The sequence below is a fragment of the Amblyraja radiata genome, chromosome 13 (genome assembly GCF_010909765.2).
Source record: "Amblyraja radiata isolate CabotCenter1 chromosome 13, sAmbRad1.1.pri, whole genome shotgun sequence".
NCBI lineage: Eukaryota > Metazoa > Chordata > Chondrichthyes > Rajiformes > Rajidae > Amblyraja > Amblyraja radiata.
The window spans coordinates 53,528,024-53,551,002 of record NC_045968.1 but is presented as its reverse complement, the minus strand read 5'-3'; the positions used below and the strand labels follow the sequence as shown (position 1 = coordinate 53,551,002).

At 44.6% G+C, this 22,979-nt stretch overlaps 2 protein-coding genes across 2 annotated transcripts in view; one reads left to right on the top strand and one right to left on the bottom strand.

Moving 5' to 3' along the window:
• LOC116979505 (serine-rich adhesin for platelets-like) overlaps positions 1-22,979 on the top strand; it is a 1,930,096-nt gene that overhangs the window by 1,201,824 nt on the left and 705,293 nt on the right. The window lies entirely within an intron of this gene.
• Positions 1-22,979, bottom strand: part of LOC116980023 (mucin-5AC-like) — a 249,282-nt gene that overhangs the window by 123,842 nt on the left and 102,461 nt on the right. Inside the window, exons 18-20 of the mRNA XM_033032093.1 lie at positions 22,726-22,785; positions 21,230-21,289; positions 16,083-16,142 (exon numbers count right to left, since the gene is read on the bottom strand). Coding sequence (XP_032887984.1) covers positions 16,083-16,142; positions 21,230-21,289; positions 22,726-22,785 — 180 coding nt within the window. The remainder of the gene's footprint in view (positions 1-16,082; positions 16,143-21,229; positions 21,290-22,725; positions 22,786-22,979) is intronic.

Here is a 22,979-nt window from a genome sequence, read left to right as displayed (position 1 = left end):
CAGAAGGTTAAGGGGGGACTTGATAGAGGTCTTTAAAATGATGAGAGCGATAGACAGAGTTGACGTGGATAAGCTTTTCCCATTGAGAGTAGGGAAGATTCAAACAAGAGGACATGACTTGAGAATTAAGGGACAGAAGTTTAGGGGTAACATGAGGGGGATCTTCTTTACTCAGAGAGTGGTAGCTGTGTGGAATGAGCTTCCAGTGGAAGTGGTGGAGGCAGGTTCGATTTTATCATTTAAAAACAAATTGGATAGATATAAGGACGGGAAAGGAATGGAGGATTATGGTCTGAGTGCAGGTAGATGGGACTAGGGGAGAATAAGTGTTCGGCACGGACTAGAAGGGCCGAGTTGGCCTGTTTCCGTGCTGTAATTGTTATATGGTTATATGTTTATATTGAACTATCATGGGCAAATGGAACTAGCTTCAATGGCTAATAATAATAATAATAATAATAATAATAATAATAATAATTATCATTATTATTATTATTATTATATCATTTATTGTCATTGCACATAAGTGCAACAAGACTTTGTATGCAGCTTCCATCCGATGTGATAACTTAAATAACTAATAACTATTGGCTCATGATGGCTCATAACTAATGATCAACCATGGCTTGGACCTATTGGGCCATAGAGATTATTTCCATTCTGTATGACAAAATTATTCTCTGAGTCTAAGAGGGGTTGACAAGATAGGTTTTACCATTTCATCCGCTGCTATTTCTCAAACAAAGAAGCATCCACGATATTAACGAATAATAAATAAATAATTTCCTGACTTTCATTATTGGCTTATTTTAATACGTGCATGATATTCCTACTTAATCAATTCGGTTGTTTAAAATGGCGACTGCTTTTCAAAGTGAGTTAAAGATATAAGGCAATAAAATTCTACTTCTGTCATCAATCACAACTGCATTATTGATTGTCACATTATGATAAGTATGATAATTTTTTAAAGATTGATCAGTGAATCCTGTTGCTGCATCATCCCAGTACCTGTTGTTTCGCTGCTAGTGGCGGACGTAGTCGATGCAGTGGCTGTTGTTGTGCTTGGTTCTGAAAATGAAATGAGCATGTGACATCAATGGACGAAAGGAAATTGTACACCTTTTGTATCATAAAGCATGTAAAGTACAACAGTGAAAATTAAACTGTTGAGAGGATGCATATTTGCAACATGCAATCATGGATGTAATATCTGGGTGCAGCGGATAGGGTGCAAAACGGGATAGGGTGCTATTTTGCAAGCTTAGAATCATCCATGTGATATCAATGAAAATTGCATCCTCAGTGGGACTCAGGTACACCCCCAGATAGAGGAGGTACTCCACGCAAACATTGCCATCTCCTCTGGCAGGGAGTCCACCTGCCACTGACCCACTAAAAGTCCAGAGCACTTGCTCCAATTAATCCTGGAAGAAGATGCAGCCGAGAAAATCTTCTGGCAATCACGCATCCTCCGCAGGTCACCAGGATCGGTGAACATAAGGAGTACATCATCGGCATACGCCGAAAGAACCACCTCCACCCTCGGGCCAGGTAGGGCCAGGCCTGTCAACCTCCTCCGAAGAAGACACAGGAATGGCTCCACACAGACCGAGTACAACTGACCTGACATGGGGCACCCCTGACGGACCCCCCTCCCAAAATGAAAGGGAGCCAACAAAGCACCATTTACCATCACAAGGCACTCCACTGCAGCATACAAAAGGCGGACCCGGGCCACATAATGCGGTCCAAATCCAAGCACTTGCAATGTCCCGAAAAGGTATTCATGCTCTACCCTATCAAAAGCCTTCTCCTGATCAAGAGACAGAAAAGCAGCTGACTGACCAGTACCCTGTGCTAGATGAATCAGGTCCCTAACCAGGTGGATGTTATCCTGGATGGACCGGCCAGGGACTGTATAGGACTGGTCATGCTGAATCAATTGAGACAGCACGGAGCCCAGGCGATTTGCCAACGCCCGTGCAAAAACTTTATACTCTGTGCATAGGAGAGAGACCGGGAGTTCCCCCTTCTTGGGCAGCAGAACAACAACTGCTCTACGCCACGAGAGGAGCATCTCCCCGGTCGCCAGGCTCTCCCCCAGAACCAACATGTAATCACCCCCCAGGATACCCCAGAAGGCTCTTACAAACTCTAACGTCAGCCCATCCAGCCCGGGGGACTTACCCCTCCTGAGCTGATGCAATGCACAAGTCAACTCCTCCAAAGATAAAGGGCCATCAAGAAGATCGGCCACCTCCCTATCTACAATCGGTAGACCCTCCCACAGGTCCTGCTGAGCTTCCCCGCAGAATCCACCTGCGGAGAACAGGGATCCATAAAAGGACCTGACCAAGGCACTAATCCTCTCTGGATCCGTGACAGAGGAGCCATCATCTGCGAGCAGCTCTACGAGCTGCTTGCGGGCTCCCCGCCCCTTCTCCAGAGAGAAAAAGAAAGGCGAAGCTCGATCCAGATCGTGCAGCATCTGGACCCGCGCCCTCACGTAAGCGCCTCGGGACCGCTCAAGTTGCAGGTTCCTCATGGCTTCCTTCTTCTCCTGAAACACACCCCATTCGCAAGAGTCACCTCCAACCCGACCCAGGCGAGACTCTGCGTCCATCAGCTTCCTCTCAAGCCTCTCGACCGCTGAGTCCCTCCGCCCGGTCGACCCCCACGTGTATTCCTTACAAAAAAGACGGATGTGAGCTTACCCCACATCCCACCACTGCCTAAGGGAAGAGAAGCACCTCTGCCTCTCTCTCCACCTCACCCAAAACCGACTGAATGACTCCCGGAAACACCGATCCTCCAGCAGCCGGTTATTAAAGTGCCAGTATGCAGACCCGGCCCGAGTGTGCGCTGGATTAAAATCCACAAGCACCAGACAGTGGTCCGAGCACGGCACCAGCTGCATTGAGGCCACTGAGACACGGGAAACAAACGCTCGGGAGATATATATTCGATCAATGCGGGAACCACCGCCCTCAGACCTCCGCGAAAAAGCAGTGGAATCTGGGTTGAGGTCCCGCCACGCATCAACCAACTCAAAAGAATCAATCAACCCTCTCAGCTTCTTTGCTACAGCAGGGGCACACTGAGTACCAGAATGATCTCGCACCTCAAGTGTGCAGTTAATGTCCCCCCCAAGGAAGACACACTCTCCCCTATCAATAGTGCTCAACAGAGCAGTCACTTCCTGAAGTAGGCCGGCCTGCATCGTGCCGGAGCTGGGGGCATACACGTTAATGAAATGCAACGGCATGCCATCGAGGCTCACGGCCAGATGGAGCAAACGTCCTGGCACAACTTCTTGCACTTTTATAACATTTGGCAGGAAAATCTGAGCCAACAGAAAGGCCATCCCACTTGAATTTGAGCTAAGATGACTCATGTAGACCTCACCTTCCCACTCCAATCTCCAGGTGGATTCATCACTGACAACAGTATGCGTCTCCTGCAGAAAACACACTGCAAATTTCCCCTCCCTAAGGACTGATAAAAGCTGGAATCTGCGAAAACTCGCTCTACTCCCGTTTAAGTTTAATGTGGCTACTTTGAATGCACTGGCACACTAAATTGAAACCCTCACACTTCTCCTCGTGGGCTCTGTAGCCCTCTCTCTTAGGAACTCCAAAAAGTCCCTAAACTGGCCCTTCTCAGAGTCAGGAAGATCACTAGCCTTGGTGGCAAGGATAGCCTCGAGAGTTTTAACTAAAGCCGGCAGATCAGCCCACCGTCTCTTAGCAGCCTCAATCTTTGTCCTATTGGTACGGCTTGTTTTTAGAAACTTTTGGACCTCACAGATAACAATTGCATGAGACTCGTCCTTGGATCCTGGGCTATCGGCCAAGTTACTCGCACCTGACACAACAAGCTCAGCATCACCAAGGTCATTTTCAGAAGTCGAAAGACCAGAGCTCTGTGGAATTTCGCTAACCCCTCCACACAAACTGGCCCCATCACTCTTCCCCTCCTCCGGCATGACACCACCACCAGGATCAATGCCGGGGAAGGATCCCGAAGCCCCTATCCGCATCATGCAGCCCACTGACTGGCTGGGCTCCTGCGCTCTGCCCTCACCCTCTACATCTGGGCCTGGGAAAGAAAAAACAAGAGGCACCCCCAGGGTCTGTGGTAAACTGGCACCACCAGAATCTGAAAGAGGATCGCTGCCTGAAATAGCTCCACCCTCCACAGCACCTAAAGCACCCCCTCCACTGGCAACACCCAGAGGCTCACCACTTGCTTTTTTTCTCTCCCCTGCCAACTCAGCCGGCAGTACAGTACACACCCCAGCACCTCCATTGGCTCTAATATGGAGTACAGATTGGTACACCATTCCCCCCGATCCCCCCCCCCCCCCTCCCCTCGGGCTGACTCTGCTCATCCCCCGTCTCAGGGTCCAAACTACCAGGGGAGCTTACCCCACCCTCTAGCGTGCCAACACCCTCAGTAGGCCTCTGAAACGAGGGGACCTCCTCTGACCCAGAGGACACACCCCCAGGGGAGCTAAGCTCAACACGCGATGAGATAACTCCCTCGGAGGGTCCCTGAGACGAAAGAAGATTCAAACAAGAGGACATGACTTGAGAATTAAGGGACAGAAGTTTAGGGGTAACATGAGGGGGATCTTCTTTACTCAGAGAGTGGTAGCTGTGTGGAATGAGCTTCCAGTGGAAGTGGTGGAGGCAGGTTCGATTTTATCATTTAAAAACAAATTGGATAGATATAAGGACGGGAAAGGAATGGAGGATTATGGTCTGAGTGCAGGTAGATGGGACTAGGGGAGAATAAGTGTTCGGCACGGACTAGAAGGGCCGAGTTGGCCTGTTTCCGTGCTGTAATTGTTATATGGTTATATGTTTATATTGAACTATCATGGACAAATGGAACTAGCTTCAATGGCTAATAATAATAATAATAATAATAATAATAATAATAATTATCATTATTATTATTATTATTATTATTATTATTATATCATTTATTGTCATTGCACATAAGTGCAACAAGACTTTGTATGCAGCTTCCATCCGATGTGATAACTTAAATAACTAATAACTATTGGCTCATGATGGCTCATAACTAATGATCAACCATGGCTTGGACCTATTGGGCCATAGAGATTATTTCCATTCTGTATGACAAAATTATTCTCTGAGTCTAAGAGGGGTTGACAAGATAGGTTTTACCATTTCATCCGCTGCTATTTCTCAAACAAAGAAGCATCCACGATATTAACGAATAATAAATAAATAATTTCCTGACTTTCATTATTGGCTTATTTTAATACGTGCATGATATTCCTACTTAATCAATTCGGTTGCTTAAAATGGCGACTGCTTTTCAAAGTGAGTTAAAGATATAAGGCAATAAAATACTACTTCTGTCATCAATCACAACTGCATTATTGATTGTCACATTATGATAAGTATGATAACTTTTTAAAGATTGATCAGTGAATCCTGTTGCTGCATCATCCCAGTACCTGTTGTTTCGCTGCTAGTGGCGGACGTAGTCGATGCAGTGGCTGTTGTTGTGCTTGGTTCTGAAAATGAAATGAGCATGTGACATCAATGGACGAAAGGAAATTGTACACCTTTTGTTTCATAAAGCATGTAAAGTACAACAGTGAAAATTAAACTGTTGAGAGGATGCATATTTGCAACATGCAATCATGGATGTAATATCTGGGTGCAGCGGATAGGGTGCAAAACGGGATAGGGTGCTATTTTGCAAGCTTAGAATCATCCATGTGATATCAATGAAAATTGCATCCTCAGTGGGACTCAGGTACACCCCCAGATAGAGGAGGTGCGTGGTACTCCACGCAAACATTGCCATCTCCTCTGGCAGGGAGTCCACCTGCCACTGACCCACTAAAAGTCCAGAGCACTTGCTCCAATTAATCCTGGAAGAAGATGCAGCCGAGAAAATCTTCTGGCAATCACGCATCCTCCGCAGGTCACCAGGATCGGTGAACATAAGGAGTACATCATCGGCATACGCCGAAAGAACCACCTCCACCCTCGGGCCAGGTAGGGCCAGGCCTGTCAACCTCCTCCGAAGAAGACACAGGAATGGCTCCACACAGACCGAGTACAACTGACCTGACATGGGGCACCCCTGACGGACCCCCCTCCCAAAATGAAAGGGAGCCAACAAAGCACCATTTACCATCACAAGGCACTCCACTGCAGCATACAAAAGGCGGACCCGGGCCACATAATGCGGTCCAAATCCAAGCACTTGCAATGTCCCGAAAAGGTATTCATGCTCTACCCTATCAAAAGCCTTCTCCTGATCAAGAGACAGAAAAGCAGCTGACTGACCAGTACCCTGTGCTAGATGAATCAGGTCCCTAACCAGGTGGATGTTATCCTGGATGGACCGGCCAGGGACTGTATAGGACTGGTCATGCTGAATCAATTGAGACAGCACGGAGCCCAGGCGATTTGCCAATGCCCGTGCAAAAACTTTATACTCTGTGCATAGGAGAGAGACCGGGAGTTCCCCCTTCTTGGGCAGCAGAACAACAACTGCTCTACGCCACGAGAGGAGCATCTCCCCGGTCGCCAGGCTCTCCCCCAGAACCAACATGTAATCACCCCCCAGGATACCCCAGAAGGCTCTTACAAACTCTAACGTCAGCCCATCCAGCCCGGGGGACTTACCCCTCCTGAGCTGATGCAATGCACAAGTCAACTCCTCCAAAGATAAAGGGCCATCAAGAAGATCGGCCACCTCCCTATCTACAATCGGTAGACCCTCCCACAGGTCTGCTGAGCTTCCCCGCAGAATCCACCTGCGGAGAACAGGGATCCATAAAAGGACCTGACCAAGGCACTAATCCTCTCTGGATCCGTGACAGAGGAGCCATCATCTGCGAGCAGCTCTACGAGCTGCTTGCGGGCTCCCCGCCCCTTCTCCAGAGAGAAAAAGAAAGGCGAAGCTCGATCCAGATCGTGCAGCATCTGGACCCGCGCCCTCACGTAAGCGCCTCGGGACCGCTCAAGTTGCAGGTTCCTCATGGCTTCCTTCTTCTCCTGAAACACACCCCATTCGCAAGAGTCACCTCCAACCCGACCCAGGCGAGACTCTGCGTCCATCAGCTTCCTCTCAAGCCTCTCGACCGCTGAGTCCCTCCGCCCGGTCGACCCCCACGTGTATTCCTTACAAAAAAGACGGATGTGAGCTTACCCCACATCCCACCACTGCCTAAGGGAAGAGAAGCACCTCTGCCTCTCTCTCCACCTCACCCAAAACCGACTGAATGACTCCCGGAAACACCGATCCTCCAGCAGCCGGTTATTAAAGTGCCAGTATGCAGACCCGGCCCGAGTGTGCGCTGGATTAAAATCCACAAGCACCAGACAGTGGTCCGAGCACGGCACCAGCTGCATTGAGGCCACTGAGACACGGGAAACAAACGCTCGGGAGATATATATTCGATCAATGCGGGAACCACCGCCCTCAGACCTCCGCGAAAAAGCAGTGGAATCTGGGTTGAGGTCCCGCCACGCATCAACCAACTCAAAAGAATCAATCAACCCTCTCAGCTTCTTTGCTACAGCAGGGGCACACTGAGTACCAGAATGATCTCGCACCTCAAGTGTGCAGTTAATGTCCCCCCCAAGGAAGACACACTCTCCCCTATCAATAGTGCTCAACAGAGCAGTCACTTCCTGAAGTAGGCCGGCCTGCATCGTGCCGGAGCTGGGGGCATACACGTTAATGAAATGCAACGGCATGCCATCGAGGCTCACGGCCAGATGGAGCAAACGTCCTGGCACAACTTCTTGCACTTTTATAACATTTGGCATGGAAAATCTGAGCCAACAGAAAGGCCATCCCACTTGAATTTGAGCTAAGATGACTCATGTAGACCTCACCTTCCCACTCCAATCTCCAGGTGGATTCATCACTGACAACAGTATGCGTCTCCTGCAGAAAACACACTGCAAATTTCCCCTCCCTAAGGACTGATAAAAGCTGGAATCTGCGAAAACTCGCTCTACTCCCGTTTAAGTTTAATGTGGCTACTTTGAATGCACTGGCACACTAAATTGAAACCCTCACACTTCTCCTCGTGGGCTCTGTAGCCCTCTCTCTTAGGAACTCCAAAAAGTCCCTAAACTGGCCCTTCTCAGAGTCAGGAAGATCACTAGCCTTGGTGGCAAGGATAGCCTCGAGAGTTTTAACTAAAGCCGGCAGATCAGCCCACCGTCTCTTAGCAGCCTCAATCTTTGTCCTATTGGTACGGCTTGTTTTTAGAAACTTTTGCACCTCACAGATAACAATTGCATGAGACTCGTCCTTGGATCCTGGGCTATCGGCCAAGTTACTCGCACCTGACACAACAAGCTCAGCATCACCAAGGTCATTTTCAGAAGTCGAAAGACCAGAGCTCTGTGGAATTTCGCTAACCCCTCCACACAAACTGGCCCCATCACTCTTCCCCTCCTCCGGCATGACACCACCACCAGGATCAATGCCGGGGAAGGATCCCGAAGCCCCTATCCGCATCATGCAGCCCACTGACTGGCTGGGCTCCTGCGCTCTGCCCTCACCCTCTACATCTGGGCCTGGGAAAGAAAAAACAAGAGGCACCCCCAGGGTCTGTGGTAAACTGGCACCACCAGAATCTGAAAGAGGATCGCTGCCTGAAATAGCTCCACCCTCCACAGCACCTAAAGCACCCCCTCCACTGGCAACACCCAGAGGCTCACCACTTGCTTTTTTTCTCTCCCCTGCCAACTCAGCCGGCAGTACAGTACACACCCCAGCACCTCCATTGGCTCTAATATGGAGTACAGATTGGTACACCATTCCCCCCGATCCCCCCCCCCCCCTCCCCTCGGGCTGACTCTGCTCATCCCCCGTCTCAGGGTCCAAACTACCAGGGGAGCTTACCCCACCCTCTAGCGTGCCAACACCCTCAGTAGGCCTCTGAAACGAGGGGACCTCCTCTGACCCAGAGGACACACCCCCAGGGGAGCTAAGCTCAACACGCGATGAGATAACTCCCTCGGAGGGTCCCTGAGACGAAAGGACATCCCCCCGCCCAGAGGACATAGCTCCAGAGAGGTCTACCCTATCACCTGATCTTGTGGTACCCTCGGGAGATCCCTGAGGTGGAGGCTCAACCTCCAACCTAGAAGACATCAGTTCCTGACCTCCAACCACATCGGTGGTGGAAGGTCTGGAAAAATACACCCCCCTAACTTTGGACCCACGTGCTTGCTCTTCCTCGCCAGGCCCTATCCTCCTTTTTGTCCCACTAGCATGTGGCGGTGTGGTGACCTCCATAAGGAAAGGGTCTTCCTCCTCCACACTACCCCCAGCCACTTTACCACCCGCACGTTTTACCTTCCCTACCCCCGTCAGAGCTACCTCAGCTCCTTGCTGGGCCATGGCAGTTGCACTCTGGACCTCACTGGAGCTGACAGGCGCCCCTTGGGTGATCTCCACACTCGGCAGTTGCACACCCGCCTGTTTATGACTCGCTTGGGTGTTCTTTTTCTGCTTATTGTTCTTCTTCTTCTGCTGCTCCCATTTCTCTCCACCCTCCCCCTGTGCCTCACCTTCAGCCACCACCACAGGTTCAGGACGTAGGGGACGGGGGCCCTCGCTACCCTGGGTCCCCAAGGCGGAACTTGCAGACCCAGAAGGGCTATCTCCGCCACCCCGGATCACCGAGGCAGAGCCGGCAGCCCCAGCCAGGTCAGCAATTCCACCCCGCCCCACTGAGGCATGACAAGCAATCCCTGATGGGCCAGCAGTGCATTCCTGGGCCGCCACGCTAGAAGTTCTAGCAGCGACCCTGTGATTAGGACATTCCCTACGGAGATGTTCATAACCACCGCACGCATGACACCGTGCCTTTCCCCAACTCCAGCGCATGGTTCTAGGGAGACCCCTACACTCCACCTCGAAGCTCCCCTCATTGCCTTCCCCCACCCCCACCTTCACAAACACCCTCCTCTTGAAACTGAGAATCCCTTTTTCCTCCGGGTCCCCCCCAGGGTGCATGAGCCTAAAGCAGTTACACCGCACCTCCCCAATCTGAGACAGGTTCGGAATGAGTGTCGCATCCGGAATACATGTAGGGCAACTCCGCAGGAGAACCAGTCTCACCCTGGACACCCATGGGTCCACCTGTATATGGACCCCCCCCCCCCCCCACAGAAATCCCCCTCTCCAACACTGTGGCCACATCCTCCCGGGTCTTCAATATCATCTCAACCTTTCCCCTCTCGAGCTCGGAAGAGACAATAGCCCCCTTCCCAAGAAGGGCATTCATAGCCTTCGTAATTACTCCCCTGGACATCTGGGGCCCAGTTTGAACCGAGATACCAAAACTGTCCCAGTCCAAGTCAACATGAGGCTCATATTCAGATGGCCTCGCTTCTGCCGCTGATGTCACCGCTGCGTAGCTCCTCTCCTTCAGCCGACCCCCCGCCATCGCCATCCGGACAGAGGCACAAACCAGCTCCCGGCACCCCAGCAGCTCAGCAAATTAATTCCCAGGGACAGTCACAGTCCAATGCAATCCTCAAAAAGCAAAGACCTCCAACTGAAGAAGGAAAGTTCCCAAGTTCATCCACATTCGAAAACAGCTCACACTGTCTTGCCGAACGCAAAAGCACCTTCTTCACATTAAGCCAGGCAGCCGCACTGTGCAAAATGACTTTAGGGCAGAGAAACAGTGCCAAAACACGACAAAGGCACCGAAAAAATTCAAACCCTCGATATCCAGGCAATCTTGGCAGTCCGCCAATGACAGCCACTCCCTGCTCCCTCGACAATGTAGAGTCTCAGGGATTTTCACACGTGGAGGAATTTTTTTAAGCAAAGGTAAGCTTCAACAGTCCAACAATAAGTTAAACTATGAAGCCCCTCTGCCTCTGTTCCTTTCCCATCGACAAAATCCTTGAAAGGCTGCTTAAAACTTCTCAGCTACTGGAGCTGAGAAAGACACAGCCTCTCTCCCTCTCCCTCCCTCTCCCTCCCTCCCCCCCAGCCTTCTCTCTCTGCCCTCACTCTCTACCCCCCCCCCTCTCTAGACGTGCCTGCGAGTTGGGCGTTATGCGTCAGTAGATAGGGCGATTATGGGGTAAAAGGAGCAAATTAAAAATATTAATATATAACAAGGGGGGTAGTTACCGTGTGTGCGGGGAGGTAGTTAGTGTGTGTGTGGGGGTCGTTAATATGTGTGATGCCCAATGCTCCCCCCCCCCCCCCCTCAACTGCACGTTGGGGGAACAGACCCAACGGGTCTTCACTTGTTCTAGTATTATATAAAAGAGATTTAGGTGCATGGATGGAAAGTGTTAGAGTGAAATGGAAATGCCGTGGGCAAATGGAGCTGGCTTCAATGACTGATCATCCGTGGCTTGGACCTATTTGACCTTGAGCATATTTTCATTCTGTGTGACATATTTGCTCTGAAGTCTATTGAAGGTTGAAAAGATATTTTTATCATTATTTCCAAATATCCCATGCCCAGATTTGGAGTATAATTCTAAACAGACATTAATTATTATATTTTTTATTCTGATGATGTGTATTCGCAACATACAATCATGTCAGTTGTAACTGGTGCATTTGATCTACTGATATTTTCCAAACAAAGAAGCATCCACGATAATATAAATGTTAAATTAATAATTGTCTGACTTACATTATTGACTTTTTTGAATACTTGTATGATATTTTAACATGAACTATAGGGTTGATTACAATGGTGACTACTTTTCAAAGTGAATTCCAGATGTTAGGCATGATTTCTATCATGGATTACGACCCAGTATTGATTGTCACGTGTTGATAAATAATGCTTTTTTAAAAAGTTTGATCAGTGAGTCCTGTTGCTGCATTATCATCTTACCTGTTGTTTCGCTGCTGGTGGCGGATGTTGTCGATGCAGTAGTAGATGTTGTGCTTGGTTCTGAGAATGAAATGAAGATGTGACATTAATGGAAATTAAAAGTGAATTAAACACTTTTTTGTTTCCTAAAGTATGTAAAGAGCAGCAATGAAAATTAAACATGTGAAATAATATTAGAGTGAAATGGAACTGCCACTGTCAAATAGAGCAAGCTTCAATGGCGGATCATCCGTGGCTTGGACATATTGGGCTAAAGAGACTATTTCCATTCTATGTGCCTTCATTGCTGTCTGAGTCTAAGGCTTGATCATATGCCCAGATTTGGAGTACAAGTTGTTATACTGTAAATGGTACCTGTCTCTGTTGATGTTGATTCTGTTGTATAAGAGGTCATCGTTGTACTTTGGTCTGTGGACGTGCTTTCTTTTGTGGTTGCGGATATTTTCGAATCTTGACAATAACATTTAGTGGATGCAGTGGCACTTGGTGTGCTTTGTTCTGAGAATGAAATGAGGACGTGACATCAATGGATAATTGAAACAAAATTGTACTCTTTTTGTTTCATAAAGCATGTAAAGTACAACAGTGAAAATTAAACTGACTTGAAGATGCATATTTGCAACATGCAATCATGTAAGTGATATCTGGGTGCAGGGGATACGGTGCTTTTTTGCAAACACAGAATTATCCATGTGATATCAATGAAAATTACAGTGGAAATGGAAAGTAAATTGGACACATTGCGTCATAAAGCATATAAACTGCAGCAGTGAAAATTAAACTGGTGAGAAGAAATGTTACCAAGAATCCAACGAATAATTGTAGTGGATTTCTGATGAAAACTAGGAATCATGAAAAAATTATTTCATGGAATTTTTAAATCTGTGTTATGCATGGCATTGTCACCATGTAATTGCACAATGTTTAATGTAGTAGTCTTGAACTGAAAATGTGGAATTTGTGCATGCAAATTGGATTGAGCATTTCCTGTTAGATTTAACATTATCTTTCCTTAGCTACCTTTAATTAATTGGATTAACTGATCTTTTTCACAGAGGGCGATGGGTGTATGGAGCAAGCATCCAGATGAAGTGGTTGAGGGAGGAACAATTATATTATTTAAATGAGATTGAGACAGGTGCATGGATGGAAAGTGTTAGAGTGATATGCAACACCCGTGGGCAAATGGAGCTAGCTTCAATGGCTTGGACCTATTTGGCCTTGAGAATATTTTCATTCTGTGTGACATTTGTTCTGTAAGTCCAATGAAGGTTGAAAATACATTTTCATCATTATTTCCAAATATCCCTTGCCCAGATTTGGTGTTCGACTTGTAATTTATGTTACCGGTCTCTGTTGATGTTGATTCACTTAGAAACATAGAAACATAGAAATTAGGTGCAGGAGTAGGCCATTCGGTCCTTCGAGCCTGCACCGCCATTCAATATGATCATGGCTGATCATCTAACTCAGTATCCTGTTCCTGCCTTCTCTCCATACCCTCTGATCCCCTTAGCCACAAGGGCCACATCTAACTCCCTTTTAAATATAGCCAATGAACTGGCCTCGACTACCCTCTGTGGCAGAGAGTTCCAGAGATTCACCACTCTCTGTGTGAAAAAAGTACTTCTCATCTCGGTTTTAAAGGATTTCCCCCTTATCCTTAAGCTGTGACCCCTTGTCCTGGGCTTCCCCAACATCGGGAGCAATCTTCCTGCATCTAGCCTGTCCAACCCCTTAAGAATTTTGTAAGTTTCTATAAGATCCCCTCTCAATCTCCTAAATTCTAGAGAGTATTAACCAAGTCTATCCAGTCTTTCTTCGTAAGACAGTCCTGACATCCCAGGAATCAGTCTGGTGAACCTTCTCTGCACTCCCTCTATGGCAATAATGTCCTTCCTCAGATTTGGAGACCAAAACTGTACGCAATACTCCAGGTGTGGTCTCACCAAGACCCTGTACAACTGCAGTAGAACCTCCCTGCTCCTATACTCAAATCCTTGTATAAGACGCCATCATTGTACTTTGGTCTGTGGATGTGCTTTCTTCTGTGGTTGTAGAAATTGTCGAATCTTCACATTTGCAGAGAAATATCAGTTAAAATACATGGCAGCATACTCATGGCTACACATAATACTCATGGCTAAACACAAATAATAAATTAATAATTGCCTGACTTTCATCATTGGCTTATTTGACTGGTTGCATTATATTCCAACATAAACTATAGCTCTGTAGATGTAATTTTACCTAGAATTCAACGAACATGGTACATGAGGCAAGCATCCATATGAAGTGGTTGCGACAAGAACAGTTAAATTATTTAAAAGAGATGGACAGATGAATGGATTAGAAAGTTTAGAGTGAATTGGAACCATCGTGGGCAAATGGAGCTGGCTTCAATGGCTGATCATATTGGACATATTGGACCGTGGAGATAATTTCCATTCGGGGTGACACAATTACTCTCTAATTCATGGAGGGGTTGACAAGACAAGTTTAACAATCATGCAAGTTGTAACTGGTGGATTTGATCTACTGATATTTTCTAAATAAAAAAGCATCCACGATAATAGAAATGTTAAATTAATAATTGTCTGACTTACATTATTGACATTTTGACTACTTGTACGATATTTCTACATAATTATTGACATTTTGACTACTTGTATGATATTTCTACATAAGCTAATGGGTTGATTACAACGGCAACTACTTTTCAAAGTGAGTTCCAGATGTTAGGCAACAATATTCTACTCAAGTTATCACTATATTTCTGTCATGGATTACGACCCATTATTGAATGAGTTTGATCAGTGAATCCTGGTGCTGCATTACCCTCGTACCTGTTGTTTCGCTGCTGGTGGCGGATGTAGTCGATGCAGTGGCAGTTGTTGTGCTTGGTTCTGAGAATAATATGAAGATGTGACATTAATGAAAATTGAAAGTGAATTAAACTTTCTTTTGTTTCCTAAAGTAGGTAATGAGCAGCAGTGAAAATTAAACATGCGAAATAAATTAGAGTGAAATGGAACTGCCATTGTCAATTAGAGCTAGATTCAATGGCTGATGATCCATGTCTTGGACATATTGAGCTGGAGAGATTATTTCCATTCTATGTGCCATCATTGCTGTCTGAGTCTAAGGAAGGTTGCCAAGACAAGCTTGATCATAGGCCCAGATTTGGAGTACAAGTTGTTATACTGTATATGGTACCTGTCTCTGTTGATGTTGATTCTGTTGTATAAGTCATCGTTGTACTTTGGTCTGTGGACGTGCTTTCTTCTGTGGTTGCGGATATTGTCGAATATTGACAAAAACATATAGTCGATGCAGTGGCAGTTGTTGTGCTTGGTTCTGAGAATGAAATGAGGATGTGACATCAATGGATAATTGAAACAAAATTGTATTATTTTTGTTTCATAAAGCATGTAAAGTACAACAGTGAATATTAAAAGGACGAGAGAATGCATATTTGCAACATGTAATCATGTAAGTGACATATGGGTGCAGGGGATAGGGTGCTATTTTGCAAACTGTCTAAGTCAAGGAGGGGTTGACAAGACAAGTTTAATCAATATTTCCAAATTACCCATGTCCAGATTTAGAGTACAAATCTAAACTGACATTAATTATTTTATTTTTTATACTGATTTCTACATAAGCTATAAGGTTGATTACAATGGCGACTACTTTTCAAAGTGAATTCCAGATGTTAGGCAACAATATTCTACTGGAGTTATCATTATATTTCTGTCATGGATTATGACCCATTATTGATTGTCACGTGTTGGTAAATTATGTATCTTTTTAAAGTTTAATCAGTGAATCCTGGTGCTGCACTATCCTTGTACCTGTGCATAATGCAATCATGTAACTAGTACCTGGAGCATTTAATCTGCTGCTATTTTTCAAACAAAGAAGCATCCACGATATTAACGAATAATAAATGAATAATTTCCTGACTTTCATTATTTGATTATTTGACTACTTGCATGATATTTCTACTTAATCTATTGGGTTGTTTAAAATAGCGAGTGCTTTTCAAAGTGAATTAAAGACGTTAGGCAATAAAATTCTACCTCTGTCATCAATTACAACTGCATTATTGATTGTCACGTGTTGATAAGTAAGATATGTTTTTAAATTCTGATCAGTGAATGCTGGTGCTGCATCATCCTAGTACCTGTCGTTTCGCTGCTGGTGGCGGACGTAGTCGATGCAGTGGCAGTTGTTGTGCTTGGTTCTGAGAATGAAATGAAGATGTGACATCAATGGACATTGAATGCAAGTTGTTTCATAATGCATGTTAAGTGCATCATGGAAAATTAAACTGATGAGAAGTAATGCTTCCAAGGATTCAATGAATGATTGCGTGGTTAATCATTGGAGGTCTCATGAAAATTAGGAATCATGAAAAATTATCTTTTTCACAGAGGTGATGGGTATATGGAGCAAGCATCCATATAAAGTGGTTGAGACAATAACAATTATATTATTTAAAAGAGACTTCCACATGGATGGATTTGAAAGTTTAGAGTAATATGGAATCATCGTGGGCAAATGGAGGTAGCTTCAATGGTTGATCATCCGTGGCTTGGACATATTGGACCGTGGAGATTATTTCCATTCTGATCGACACAATGACTCTCTTAGTCTAAGAGGTTGACAAGGCAAGTTTAATCAACATTTCCAAACAGAAGACTTTGTTACATTACTTTAATGTTGGCAGCAAGACAAGACACAATGGCTGCACACACAGACTGTCTACGGACAGGATAACTATATACAAGACATCTCCCTTTGTCCTGTGCAGCGCCACCTGCTGCATGGGAGGAGCAAGGGTTCCTCCCACCCTACAGAGTCCACCAAACATCACACTACCCGTGCCCAGATTTGGAGTACAAGTTGTAATTTATGGTACCTGTGTCTGTTGATGTTGATTCAGTTGTATAAGGGGTTGTCATTGTACTTTGGTCTGTGGATCTGCTTAATTCTGTGGTTGCTGAAATTGGCGAATCTTCACATATGCAGAGAAATATCAGTTAAAATACATAGAAACATGGAAACATGGAAACATAGAAACATGGAAATATAGAAACATGGAAACATAGAAAATAGATGCAGGAGGAGGCCATTCGGCCCTTCGAGCCAGCACCGCAATTCATTGTGATCATGGCTGATCGTCCCTTATCAATAACCCGTGCCTGCCTTCTCCCCATATCCCTTGACTCCACTAGCCCCTAGAGCTCTATCTAACTCCCTCTTAAATCCATCCAGTGATTTGGCCTCCACTGCCCTCTGTGGCAGGGAATTCCATAAATTTACAACTCTCTGGGTGAAAAAGTTACTTCTCACCTAAGTCTTAAATGACCTCTCCTTTATTCGAAGACTGTGGCCCCTGGTTTTGGACTCGCCCAACATTGGGAAAATTTTTCCTGCATCCAGCTTGACCAGTCCTTTATTATTTTATATGTTTCTGTAAGATCCCCCTCATCCTAAATTCCAGTGATTACAAGCCTAGTCTTTTCAATCTTTCCTCATATGACAGTTAGGCAAAAAATATTATAACCCACTTCTGTCATCACTTACAACAGCCTAATCTGGGATCCTCATGTTGAATCCTTTTTTTTTGATAGGAGAGGCGCTTTATAAATTTGATAATTGAGTGCCTCACAGAGTATATGGCTCTGCTGTTACCTCTGGATTTAAGTCGAAGCAGTTTTTGTGCTTGGTTTTGAGAATTAATATGAAGATGTGATCAATGGATTTGAAAGGAAATGAATAGAAAATATGTGCAGGAGGAGGCCATTCGGCCCTTCTAGCCAGCACTGCCTTTCATTCGGAGGAGGAGCCATCTTGGGGAACGGCTGCTAACCAGCAGCCGTCCGTTATTCAATTTTGGTTCAGTTTTTAGTAAGTCTTGTCTTTCGTTTGTAGGAGAAATGGACTTCTTAATGTGGGGGGAAGGAGGTAATCTTACTTGTAGGTCCCTACCTGGTCGGTGAGGCAGCTTTTTCTCCGGGCTGCTCGTCGACCCGTCCTCGTGACCTACCAGCGTGCTTGGAGCGCCATTTCCTGGCGGGGACCGCCCAGCACCTCGGCTTCGGTGGCGGCACAGCGCTGGAGCGCTATCGTGGTGCGGAGCGGGCGATGCCTTGCCTGGGTCGCCGCGCTGGATTGACGCGCTGGAGCTCCGGTGAGATGTGACCGCCGAGATCAACACCTCCGGGCTGCCGGTTTGCGGAGCGGAGCGGGCGGCGCCGTCTTTAACATCGGGAGCCTGGGAGCTCCAACCCGGTGCGTCCCTGTCAGCTTCGGAAGCCGACAATCCCCTGCTAGGAAGCGGCCGTTCCAGGTGACCCAGCCACTGTGAGGACTCTCCCGACGCCGGGGCAACTCCACCTGGCCAGAACGGCCAGGAACATCGGGCCTCCGTAGAGGCAATAGCGGTGGCCTCAAATAGGCCTGACTTCTGGGAGAACTGGGGTTGGGGACTGGACTTTGTGCCTTCCCCCACAGTGGTAACCATTGTGGGGGGATGATTTTTCTGTGTGTAGTTGCTATGTTAGTCTGTGTCCAAGATGGCTGTCGGAAGAGAGAGTGGATGCTGGCGCGCTTTAGCTGCCGCTGCTCTCTCTTCACATTGTGTTTTTTGATTTGTTTTGATTTTGTGTCTTTGGAGCGATTTCTATCTTTAATTTGTATATTGATGTCAATACACTGTCAAATATAGCAAGCTTCAATGTCTGATCATCCGTGGCTTGGACATATTGGGCTAAAGAGACTATTTCCATTCTATGTGCCTTCATTGCTGTCTGAGTCTAAGGAAGGTTGACAAGACAAGCTTGATCATATGCCCAGATTTGGAGTACAAGTTGTTATACTGTAAATGGTACCTGTCTCTGTTGATGTTGATTCTGTTGTATAAGAGGTCATCGTTGTACTTTGGTCTGTGGACGTGCTTTCTTTTGTGGTTGCGGTTATTTTCGAATCTTGACAATAACATTTAGTGGATGCAGTGGCACTTGGTGTGGTTTGTTCTGAGAATGAAATGAGGACGTGACATCAATGGATAATTGAAACAAAATTGTACTCTTTTTGTTTCATAAAGCATGTAAAGTACAACAGTGAAAATTAAACCGACTTGAAGATGCATATTTGCAACATGCAATCATGTAAGTGATATCTGGGTGCAGGGGATACGGTGCTTTTTTGCAAACACAGAATTATCCATGTGATATCAATGAAAATTACAGTGGAAATGGAAAGTAAATTGGACACATTGCGTCATAAAGCATATAAACTGCAGCAGTGAAAATTAAACTGGTGAGAAGAAATGTTACCAAGAATCCAACGAATAATTGCAGTGGATTTCTGATGAAAACTAGGAATCATGAAAAAATTATTTCATGGAATTTTTAAATCTGTGTTATGCATGGCATTGTCACCATGTAATTGCACAATGTTTAATGTAGTAGTCTTGAACTGAAAATGTGGAATTTGTGCATACCAATTGGATTGAGCATTTCCTGTTAGATTTAACATTCTCTTTCCTTAGCTTCCTTTAATTAATTGGATTAACTGATCTTTTTCACAGAGGGCGATGGGTGTATGGAGCAAGCATCCAGATGAAGTGGTTGAGGGAGGAACAATTATATTATTTAAATGAGATTGAGACAGGTGCATGGATGGAAAGTGTTAGAGTGATATGCAACACTCGTGGGCAAATGGAGCTAGTTTCAATGGCTTGGACCTATTTGGCCTTGAGAATATTTTCATTCTGTGTGACATTTGTTCTGTAAGTCCAATGAAGGTTGAAAAGACATTTTCATCATTATTTCCAAATATCCCTTGCCCAGATTTGGTGTTCGACTTGTAATTTATGTTACCGGTCTCTGTTGATGTTGATTCACTTAGAAACATAGAAACATGGAAATTAGGTGCAGGAGTAGGCCATTCGGTCCTTCGAGCCTGCACCGCCATTCAATATGATCATGGCTGATCATCCAACTCAGTATCCTGTACCTGCCTTCTCTCCATACCCTCTGATCCCCTTAGCCACAAGGGCCACATCTAACTCCCTCTTAAATATAGCCAATGAACTGGCCTCGACTACCCTCTGTGGCAGAGAGTTCCAGAGATTCACCACTCTCTGTGTGAAAAAAGTACTTCTCATCTCGGTTTTAAAGGATTTCCCCCTTATCCTTAAGCTGTGACCCCTTGTCCTGGACTTCCCCAACATCGGGAGCAATCTTCCTGCATCTAGCCTGTCCAACCCCTTAAGAATTTTGTAAGTTTCTATAAGATCCCCTCTCAATCTCCTAAATTCTAGAGAGTATAAACCAAGTCTATCCAGTCTTTCTTCGTAAGACAGTCCTGACATCCCAGGAATCAGTCTGGTGAACCTTCTCTGCACTCCCCCTATGGCAATAATGTCCTTCCTCAGATTTGGAGACCAAAACTGTACGCAATACTCCAGGTGTGGACTAAAATACATGGCAGCATACTCATGGCTACACATAATACTCATGGCTAAACACAAATAATAAATTAACAATTGCCTGACTTTCATCATTGGCTTATTTGACTGCTTGCATTATATTCCAACATAAACTATAGCTCTGTAGATGTAATTTTACCTAGAATTCAACGAACATGGTACATGAGGCAAGCATCCATATGAAGTGGTTGCGACAAGAACAGTTAAATTATTTAAAAGAGATGGACAGATGAATGGATTAGAAAGTTTAGAGTGAATTGGAACCATCGTGGGCAAATGGAGCTGGCTTCAATGGCTGATCATATTGGACATATTGGACCGTGGAGATTATTTCCATTCGGGGTGACACAATTACTCTCTAATTCATGGAGGGGTTGACAAGACAAATTTAACAATATTTCCTAATTTCCCATGCCCAGATTTGGAGTACAATTCTAAACTGACATTAGTTATTTTATTTTCTATTCTGATGATGTGTATTAGCAACATACAATCATGTCAGTTGTAACTGGTGCATTTGATCTACTGATATTTTCTAAATAAATAAGCATCCACGATAATAGAAATGTTAAATTAATAATTCTCTGACTTACATTATTGACATTTTGACTAGTACGATATTTCTACATAATTATTGACATTTTGACTACTTGAATGATATTTCTACATAAGCTATAGGGTTGATTACAACGGCGACTACTTTTCAAAGTGAATTCCAGATGTTAGGCAACAATATTCTACTCAAGTTATCACTATATTTCTGTCATGGATTACGACCCATTATTGAATGAGTTTGATCAGTGAATCCTGGTGCTGCATTATCCTCGTACCTGTTGTTTCGCTGCTGGTGGCGGATGTAGTCGATGCAGTGGCAGTTGTTGTGCTTGGTTCTGAGAATAATATGAAGATGTGACATTAATGGAAATTGAAAGTGAATTAAACACTCTTTTGTTTCCTAAAGTAGGTAATGAGCAGCAGTGAAAATTAAACATGCGAAATAAATTAGAGTGAAATGGAACTGCCATTGTCAATTAGAGCTAGATTCAATGGCTGATGATCCATGTCTTGGACATATTGAGCTGGAGAGATTATTTCCATTCCATGTGCCATCATTGCTGTCTGAGTCTAAGGAAGATTGCCAAGACAAGCTTGATCATAGGCCCAGATTTGGAGTACAAGTTGTTATACTGTATATGGTACCTGTCTCTGTTGATGTTGATTCTGTTGTATAAGTCATCGTTGTACTTTGGTCTGTGGACGTGCTTTCTTCTGTGGTTGCAGATATTGTCGAATATTGACAAAAACATATAGTCGATGCAGTGGCAGTTGTTGTGCTTGGTTCTGAGAATGAAATGAGGATGTGACATCAATGGATAATTGAAACAAAATTGTATTATTTTTGTTTCATAAAGCATGTAAAGTACAACAGTGAATATTAAAAGGACGAGAGAATGCATATTTGCAACATGCAATCATGTAAGTGACATATGGGTGCAGGGGATAGGGTGCTATTTTGCAAACTGTCTAAGTCAAAGAGGGGTTGACAAGACAAGTTTAATCAATATTTCCAAATTACCCATGTCCAGATTTAGAGTACAATTCTAAACGGACATTAATTATTTTATTTTTTATACTGACGATGTGTGTTGGCAACATACAATCATGGAAGTTGTAACTGGTGCATTTGATCTACTGATATTTCCCAAACAAAGAAGCATCCATGATATTAGAAAAGTTAAATTAATAATTGTCTGACTTACATTATTGTCTTTTTTGAATACGTGTGATATTTCTACATAAGCTATAAGGTTGATTACAATGGCGACTACTTTTCAAAGTGAATTCCAGATGTTAGGCAACAATATTCTACTGGAGTTATCATTATATTTCTGTCATGGATTACGACCCATTATTGATTGTCACGTGTTGGTAAATGATGTATCTTTTTAAAAAAAGTTTGATCAGTGAATCCTGGTGCTGCACTATCCTTGTACCTGTGCATAATGCAATCATGTAACTAGTACCTGGAGCATTTAATCTGCTGCTATTTTTCAAACAAAGAAGCATCCACGATATTAATGAATAATAAATGAATAATTTCCTGACTTTCATTATTTGATTATTTGACTACTTGCATGATATTTCTACTTAATCTATTGGGTTGTTTAAAATAGCGACTGCTTTTCAAAGTGAATTAAAGACGTTAGGCAATAAAATTCTACCTCTGTCATCAATTACAACTGCATTATTGATTGTCACGTGTTGATAAGTAAGATATGTTTTTAAATTCTGATCAGTGAATGCTGGTGCTGCATCATCCTAGTACCTGTCGTTTCGCTGCTGGTGGCGGACGTAGTCGATGCAGTGGCAGTTGTTGTGCTTGGTTCTGAGAATGAAATGAAGATGTGACATCAATGGACATTGAATGCAAGTTGTTTCATAATGCATGTTAAGTGCATCATGGAAAATTAAACTGATGAGAAGTAATGCTTAGAAGGATTGAATGAATAATTGCGTGGTTAATCATTGGAGGTCTCATGAAAATTAGGAATCATGAAAAATCATCTTTTTCACAGAGGT